The 9,457-nt window shown below is 31.0% G+C and overlaps 1 protein-coding gene across 1 annotated transcript; it reads right to left on the minus strand.

Annotated features, from left to right (window-relative positions):
- Window positions 1-3,673: 3,673 nt before the first annotated feature.
- LOC114285278 (uncharacterized) lies at window positions 3,674-8,703 on the minus strand. The gene is made up of 7 exons (XM_082866570.1): window positions 8,489-8,703; window positions 8,092-8,149; window positions 7,795-7,862; window positions 7,204-7,251; window positions 6,835-7,034; window positions 4,107-4,183; window positions 3,674-3,972 (listed from the first exon to the last, which is right to left on the minus strand). Exons 1-5 carry the CDS (start codon window positions 8,570-8,572, stop codon window positions 6,891-6,893), a joined length of 402 nt encoding a protein of 133 aa, XP_082722696.1. The 5' UTR covers window positions 8,573-8,703; the 3' UTR covers window positions 3,674-3,972; window positions 4,107-4,183; window positions 6,835-6,890.
- Between the last annotated feature and the right edge of the window lie 754 nt (window positions 8,704-9,457).

Consider the following 9,457-nt stretch of genomic DNA (forward strand, 5'->3'; position numbering starts at 1 on the left):
CTAAAGAAAGTTATGCTACCATTTTATATGAATTTTTTGTATGAAAATTTTATTTGTATAGTATTATCCTTGACAAATAATTTATTATGAGTTATGATATTAAAAAATAATTTTTTAACGAGTCATGAATATTATTAGGATGGTACATTTTTAATAGTAATTGACTTGCTTAGAGAGTAAAATTTATTTTGATTGATAAAGAATACTATACGTGGCATTATCATTTGCTACTCTATCAATATTTCTTTTCTTTTTTTTTATTTGTCTATTGAAAATTATTATTTTTCGATAAAAGTTGAAAATTTAATTAAAAAATGAACCATTGATAATCATAATCATTTTGACATAGATTTTTTCTTCTTTTTTTAGCCGGTAGCGATTTTGGATGTACTAACCATTCTCTACACGCGTGGATGTGATGTTGACGCTGCAATGGGTACGCTATGGATCATTTAAGATTTGAATAACGATATAGAATTATTTATACAGAAACCCTTTAAATTATTGAAAAAAATTATTTTGATCTCTTAAATTTTAAAATTATATAAATAGATTCTTAAATTATTGATAAATATCACTTTACACATTTAAATTATAAAAATATACAAATAAATTCTTAAACTATTAACGTGTTTCACTTTAACCACTTCTGATATTAGTCTAATTTATATATTTATATAATTTAGAGATATTTGTATACTTTTACATTTTAGAGGGCAAAGTGATCCTTTTTAAGGGTCCGTTTGGGAAGGGCTTTTTCGGATTTTTTTGGCTATTTTAGTCACAAAAGACAAAATAGGTTATTTTAACCACAAAAAATAAAACATCACATCCAACCCATAATCATTACACTCTTCTCTTACAAAAAAAGTTAAAAAAGCTAAAAAGTCAAAAAGTCCTTCCCAAACCAAGCTTTTTAGCCCAGGCTAAAATAGCCAAAAAAGCAAAAAAGCCAAAAAGCCAACCTACTTCCCAAACGGAGATTTTATAGTTTAATGGGCCAAATTGATAATTCTCAATAATTTAGGGGTCTTAATATAAATAACCCTAACTATTTATCATTGTGTTTATAATTTAAAAATGGTAAATTACAAGTACATCACTTGATTTGCTTAAAATATGAATTGACCCATGTGATTTTAAAAATTACATTCCGTCTTTTGACGTTTTGAATTTCATAACAATTAACTCATTTTATTAATAAACCATTAAGTCAATTAACCGTTTTAATGATATCAAAAATTTATTTTAATTGATATTTTAGGTAAATTTTTTATTATATAGGAGAGTAATTGCAAATTTTATTTTTCCAATTAATTATGTTAAATAAAAAATTCTGACAATAAAATATTTTTAATTTTTTAAACTATAAAAAATAATTCAAATTTTAAATAAACCTTAAAAAGTGTGTTTATAATTCACCGTTTAGAAAATATCTTTGATACACCATTCTAAATATTTTGTTTCTTATATAATTATTCTCGAATTGCGTTTGAATATTAAATTTGTAAAGGAAATGAAAAACGAAGGAAAACACGTATAAAGTAGAAGAAAATTTCTGTTAACTTTCTCTTTCCTCTCCAAACTTTTTTTTCTTTTCTTATTCTTCCAAGTATGTGATTCAAACACCTAATTAAAATTAAAAAAATAATCAATAAGTCCTATTTTATTTTTAAGATTACTAATGAGTCTTATCAAATTTCAATATGGATAACTAAGGCTTATTTGTGATAAAAGATTCTCAAAAGATTCATTACTTCATAATTTATCCCAATTTTACCCTTCCTATTTAATATGAACAACAATGTTATAAATAATTTTAACTTAATTAAAATTTAAAATTTTAATTGTAAAAATTATTAATCTTATACTTATAATTTTGTTTAGGAAAATTCATTTGATTTGAAGAATTAAAAATAATTTAATTATAAAAGTTATAATAAATTAAAATTATTTATGAATTTTTTTGTTTATATTTTAATGAAAAAGATAAAATGAAAATAAAATACACTATTATGAATAACTGATTTTTTTTATGTATAACAATTATAAAAAAATTAAAAGATTTATTTGTTAATATTGAAATTTGATATAACTCAATAATAATTTTCAAAACAAAATAGAACTTTTTGATAATTTTTTCATTGTGATTTATCATTTTTTTAATACAATATCATAATTTTTACAATTAAAAAATATTATTTTACTTACATTAAAAATATGTTCATATTAAATGAGGGATAAAATTGAGATAACATCCATTATTATGGAGTAATGACTTTTTTGGAAATATGTTATGAAAAATAGGACTTAATTGTTCATATTGAAACTTGACAAGACTTGATAGTAATATTTAGAGAAAAATAGGAATTATCGATTATTTTTCCTTAAAAATTTAATGTCATAAATTCTGAAAAATTATTTAGTTTATATTTTTAATAAAATAAAATTCTTAAATTTATAATCTTGATTGTGGTATTTAGTTTACATTTTTTAAATATTAATATATATGTTTAGAGTATCCATGAGAGAAAATGATGGCCCAACCCACATCAAAGAGAGTAGTAAAAACCTTTGGGCCATCAGATTACGGTTAGGGCAATAATTAATGTTCAGTTTGAAACAGTGGGCCCATCTTTGGGCTGCGCGTTGGCAAATTGGCAATTGAGAGAGAGGGAGACTTGGTGGGCTTGTGGCCCATTTCAGGTAAACTGGCAAGGCTCTGAGAAATATATGCATTGCATTGCACGGTTAAATGTGTGACAAATAAAAAATTGACACTTATTATGTTACATTATTATAAGTTAAATTGTGAGAATTTTTCATGAATCTATTTTTTTTTTAATTTTAATTTTTTTAATATTAATACTAACTGATTTGATCCAAATATAATTAAATATTTTTATATTAGGATTCTTTAGGAACTAAAGAATAAATGACTAGTATATATATTGCAATACAGACTAGTAAGGGAGACGTTTATAGGGCAACGTCCACCGTTTCTCTTCATACATTTCCAATGTAAAACTTTATTAATTTCTGTTAAACCTTCTTGTCACTACAAAAAATGTCATTTTTAACTACTAAAAGATTAGTCGCCAAAAATTTAATATTTAGTCGTTGAAACGATTTAGCGACTAAAATATTTTGTCGCCAAACTCATCGCTTATACCCTGTCGGCGATAGTATTGGCGACAAAACTTTGTTTGGTCGCCGAAAGTGACTACATTTCGCTACTAAATTTAGTTTAGTCGTCAAATGTTATGTTTCCGCCACTAAAACTTTTAGTCACTGAATGAGGCTTTTTGGCTACTAAGTTGTTGTGTTTGAGGAAGGTGTCACCTTTAGCTACTAAATAATTAGTAGCCGAAAATACACATTTGGCTACGAAACTGTATTTAGTCGGCAAAAGGTGCATTCAGCGACTAAAGTGTTAGTCACTAAAAGTGCATTGGGTTATGTTTTTGCTACTAAATTCTTAGTCACCAAAACATTTGATTACGTATTTAGCTACCAAAATATTTGGTGGCCAAATACTTTAACGTGTTTTTTTAATTTTTTTTTTCTTCTAAACAACCTGTATCCATTATTAATACAACTTGTACCCTGTATAAACAATATAATCCATCAACGCTAAATATGTTATCAAGCATTCAACAACGTGCACACATTTTAGTTCCAACCATCCAAAAAATTAATATTGAACGTCCAATTATATATATATTACAAATTCTATAAGAACCAGTCTAATCCAACGTCAATAATTTAATTTCATACATAATACAGGAATAACCAACTACTCCCACTACACATTTTTGTTCCAACCATCCAAAAATAAGTACTAATAAGTATAAGATGTCATCCTAGCATCACTATAAGCTCCTATTGTTCGAGTCCTTCCATAAAACCCTTAGATTGGAAGGGGCCAACTACTCCCACTCACCCATCTCCTTCGTCCATTGCTGCTGGCACCTGCAGAACCATTGCATGAATGTGAAATCAAGTGCATGTCTAATAAAAATATAGAAATACATATTCATAGTGTCCTCGATCCAATTACACAATGTAAAATTACTGCATAGGAAAAAAATAAAAGACGTGCTTACCTGCAGTACCATGGAAGTTGAACCCATCATCCCAACCAGGCAAATGCCTTTCTGCATTACCTTTCCAAGATTGTTTTCTGGGTGGAGCAAGCAGACAATAGAGTGCATCAGCCAGAATGTAACCAACACGTACAACAAAAAACTGCCACTATAAACAACTAGGCATGTTCTTGATCATAACAGCAAGCAAGGACTTATATGGAGCAATCATATCACAAACACAAACATGCAGGCACCAATATGTTTCTGAAATATAACACTAATCAATGAGAGTGTTCATCACAATAATCATAACTTTTTTTTTATCACAAAATATTATAACATAAATCACAAAGTATTATAATATTACCATTCAAAACTTTATAGTGCATATAAGTTAATTATTCGTAATTTTATCACAAAATATCATAACGCCACAAATATTCATAACTTTCACACAAAACATAACTTTCATACAATGTGCACAATTTTTAGGGTGGACGGTGTAAATTTATCAATTTCTCTTTTATGTTTTCTCCTAAATTGTCTAAATAAGAAAAAATATATACCACTAACCTTTCTTTTCTTTTGTTGTTTTTGCCCTGCAGCCTATTTTCAAAATATAATTCAATCAAGTTTCTTCAAAAAGAGACAATAAAATTTCTAAATATGCTGGATGTCTCCTACATAAATTTGAAAAAATTCACTTCTTTGGTTGTGGTGTTTCCTTGCCAAACACGAGAAAAATATTTTTGTACTAGGGCTACATATCCTGAATAATCTCACTCCAACTGATATTATAGCGAGCCAGTCATAAATCAAAACTAATGGTGAGATGACCCATTAGAAAACCTGACTTAAAATATAATCTCACTACATATCCTGATGTATAATGGTCTCTGCACAATGAATTACTAAGCACCCATAAATGAAAAGTATTGTTAACTGGCCTGACATAAGAGGGATTGCTTCAGCTATTCTGCATATTAGCTTGAAACACTTATATCACAGGCCAAATATATATATATATATATATATATACGTTATTAAAGTTTCCAATTTGAAAATTTTAAAGGGGGTGTGCATATCCATTTGCTTGAGGCAAGCAACCAAACATTCTTATGTACCTATTTTAAAATTTTCAAGATTCTGGAAGTATGGGACCATGTACCTATATCATATTTATTACAGAAGTATGTTGAGTTACCCATCAAATCAAGTTTAATCCCACTGCTACAATCTAAACTTTTTGAAGAAAATATGATGTAATTCCCTCTATAACTAAAAACATACTCAAATTAGAACCCTTAACATGTTTAATTTTTATTGCACAGTTGGGGCTCATAAATGGGATAAAGGATAATCTAACTCCAACCATATTTTCAATCACCGACCACAAGTTCCTCCTAATTTCAAACCTTCCCAAGATCGCTCACTATACCCTATTGAGATAAATGAATTTTTAAGCATAAGCCATAATTTCAACGGTAGGGTCCTGGAACACCGGGTAACTAACCAGGTCAGATCACCAAGCCATCTATTGGGCTTAAATGTTTTTTGTAGAGCCAGAACAAAATGAAGATACTCCAAAAAAAAAGTCCAGAATCAGTCATTTGTGCATATCCGTTAAATGGCCCCAAAAAAAGAATGGAAACCAATGATGAAAATCCTACGTGATTTGTGATTAGATCAAGATTAACTAATACCAAAACCCAATAAATTCAAAACACTCAACCTAAAATCATCAAACACTTACGAGAGTGATTTTAGTTTGTTTGTTTTTGAGAATAAACAATAAATCAACACAAACGATTTTTTACGTGGAAAAAACCACAATTGAAGAACCTTCAATTGTAATCAAAAACCACGGGCGAACCGCCACTATCAATCCACTACTGAAGAACGAAAAGATTACAAAGAAATCATACAAATTACCCAACCCTAGTCAATTTGTCTCTGAATCTTCTGTAACTCTTTTCACCACACCTTCGTCACGGAATTGATTCTGAAGTTGATTCCACACCACAACTTCACTCGTCGAATTAACGACTGCGTAGACTCAAGCGCCTTTTGGATCCTACGCTTTGATCTTCGGAATCCACCGAAGAGAACTCACTTGAAACTTAAAAAGCAACCTCCTTGATGTATGAATTTTAATGCATAAGTTCAGAACTCTCTTAAGAACATCAAGGAAAAAGAACAAAAATCTCCCAAGAAGACTTTAAACACAACCCTAGTTTGTTTTTATCAGATCTAGGAAAGACCTCCTTCACAAAAACACCCTTAGCAGCTTTAAATAGAGAACTGGATCCGCGATCTCCGCTCGAGCTCACAACAGCCCGCTCGAGCGGACTGACCAAAAACTGCATATGAATAAGCTGAGATGCGCTCGAGCGTAGGAGTTTCCGCTCGAGCGTAAAATCACACCCACCAGTATCTGTGCTTGCCCTGTCAAACTACTGTGACCTGCTAATCTACGCTCGAGCTCAAGAGTCTCCGCTCGAGCGGACAGTACAAAAATAGAAAAACATAGTTTAGAATCAACACAAGATTTTGTCTCCGGATTTGACAACACAGGGACCTAACAAATGAGAATATTGCCGTATATTCGGCTACTGATAGAGCAGTCAAACTTCTTTAGGATTAACTTATGATTCACCTCAGAATTTGGAGCCAGTAACACACTCGACTAGGAACAACATTAAAACAGACAAAATTAAAAATGTGAGTGTGTATTTGTATTACTTGCCTTTAACCCTGCATCAGGTGAAAAGATGCATTTTGATGTGATAGCTTGCCCCTGATCTAATAGCCATCCACCCCACAGCAAGTTTGACTATCTTCTCTTTCCTTCAGTGAACTCCACAATTGCTTTGGAAGCAATACCAGATTTTGGTCGTCTCTTACTGACTTTTGCACACTATCATCTAATAGTTCTTGCAGCACATTCTGAAATAATTGAAATTTGAAAACAATTAACGAATCAGGCTACCTTCAGTGACTGTGAGAGTGATAACAATCTTTGGACCACAATCTTGTTCCTTAGCAGGAGAATATTCAGAAGAAACACTAGGTCAAGCCACAAAACTCAATTAATAATTTAATTCTTGTCAATCACCTCCTCTTCCTTAGCTCTTCTTGCTTTCCCTACCTCCTCAAAGGCATCCTTTTCAATCTGAAATTTCATAAAGATAAAAACTTGCAAATTAGATAATATAACTATCAAATCAACTATAAAGAGCAATTCACATGATAAAAACTTGTAAATAAAATATTTGAGTGATTCTCACCAGCCTTTACCTGCAATGCAATAAAAGAGCTCCAATAATTCCAGGCAAAGCTAAAAAATTTACAACGAAAATGAACTAATTGTAGCTGGTAACAACTCTTAAAGGGCCCACAATTTGCTAAAAACCAGATTAGAGAAGTTCAAAACAAATAGGGTCAGCATTTTCTTCTTCCTTTTGGAAAAAAGAAAAAGAAAAAGAAAAATGGGTATTTAGACCGATGACATGAACAACTTTTTCAAAAAAAAAATAAAAAATCAATAAAATTTGCCAAAGTCCTGAAACTGACAATGAAGCATTGCAACCTTTTTACTTCATAACAGCAGAGGTTCACAGACTCAACTTGAATAAGAAAGTGCAAGATCATAGACCCAATTAGAAGAAATAACAATACTTTAATAATAGAGAGTCAAGAGTCTTACTTGCCAAACTTCAACACCTACATATTTTATTGGCTTTAACACATAAAGGTGAGGATCATCTTCAAACTCTGCAGGGAACAAACAAGTATTGTAATTAAACTAATTCACAGAAAAAATTAATTTCATCTTCGACATACCTTTTATTTTTAATTTCCACCTCATTAGCTTACATTCCCAAACAATTAGTGATAAGAATAACTTAAAAAATTAACAAATTCACATAAATTTTCAAAAGTGCAATGACACATCTAGCACTGCCCATGTTACCAGTTAAATTTCTTTAGAATAGGACTGTACCTGGGTTATCAATCCATGGGGTTTTCCACTTGCCCTTATAGTTGGGGTTCTTGATTTTCTGAAGCACCACAAATCTAAAATTAGAAACTGCAACAAAATGGGGTAAAAAATATCATCCACCTTTACAGGTAAGCTTGTGAGTGAGTAAAGGAATTTTTACAGATTCATTAGAAGAAGAAATCAAAAAACAAAAAATAAAAATCAACTTCGGTGACTCAATAAACATGCTAGCCTTTAATTTACAAAAATTCTATCATCTTAGGTGACTTCAAATACATTGGCGAGCCATAACCGTACCTCTCAATCATTTTTCTAACAATTATATGATCATACTTAAAGTGTTTGCATATATATCTAACAATAAATGAATAAATGTATAAACAATCATTTTTCTCACATATAGCGATTCTGGTTCAAGGACATTTGCAGATCTGTGAAGATTGGCGGAGGAGGAGGAGGCGGCGGCGTGAAAAGAGGGCATCGATGGAGGTGGTAGCGGAGGTAGTGGTGGTCGCAACAGTCACGATGGCGATGGCGGAGGAGGAGGAGGAGGAGGTGCTCCGGTTGCCGGCGAACGCGAGGAGGAGCGGCGGCGGGATGGCGACGCAGTTGGACTCCTCAACCCTTCATCTTCTGAAACGAAGAGATGACCCTAATATTTCATTGGAGAGGTATTGATCTCACCCGTTGGTTCTTTAAGTGATCTCCGCCAATTAATTTGTAAAACCTTCCAAAATTTCAAAAAACCCTCAAATATTTTTTTTTCCCAATCGCCGACTAAAGCGTTTTGGTAGCCAAATCTCTACCTACGGCGACTAAAATTGTTTTTCGTCATTGAAAATAAACTATTGGCAAGGTAAAATATAATTTTTTATTTTCCAATCGACGACTAAAGCGTTTTAGTAGCCAAATCTCTACCTACGGCGACTAAAATTGTTTTTCGTCGCTGAAAATATACTATTGGCGACCAAAATTTGGTCGCCAAAAGATAAAAAATAAAATTTTAAAATTCTTTCGGTTACTAAACAATTTAGTAGCTAAAAGTAGCCTACGGCTACAAAAATTTCTTTTAGTCGCCAATTGTGATATGTTTAGCTACTAAAAATTTTTGTAGTCACCAATTGTAATATTTTTAGCTACTAAATTTTTTTTAGTCGCCAATAATCAACATTCCCCCACTAAAAAAAAATTAGTAGCTAAAAAGTTGACTTTTGCCGACTAATATTATTTTTGGTAGTCAATTCCAACACTTTTGGCGACTAAATTTTTTTTGGTAGCCAAAAATGGTCGCCAAAAATGTATTTTCTTATAGTGTATGAATTCTTCAATTGAACTAAATAAAATTGAAAAAAAAATTGAAATAACA

This window comes from Camellia sinensis, chromosome 1, assembly GCF_055761805.1.
Source record: "Camellia sinensis isolate YWXY chromosome 1, ASM5576180v1, whole genome shotgun sequence".
NCBI classification, from domain to species: Eukaryota; Viridiplantae; Streptophyta; class Magnoliopsida; order Ericales; family Theaceae; genus Camellia; species Camellia sinensis.

What these genes read in the sequence shown, in the direction of transcription:
- LOC114285278 (XM_082866570.1), bottom strand. Translation starts at nt 8,572, where the DNA reads ATGCCCTCTTTTCACGCCGCCGCCTCCTCCTCCTCCGCCAATCTTCAC. An exon ending in TTGAACCAGAATCGCTATAT is followed by an intron (nt 8,150 to 8,488) that starts GTGAGAAAAATG and finishes GTGGTGCTTCAG; the next exon opens with AAAATCAAGAACCCCAACTA. An exon ending in GAAGAGCTAAGGAAGAGGAG is followed by an intron (nt 7,035 to 7,203) that starts GTGATTGACAAG and finishes CAATTATTTCAG; the next exon opens with AATGTGCTGCAAGAACTATT.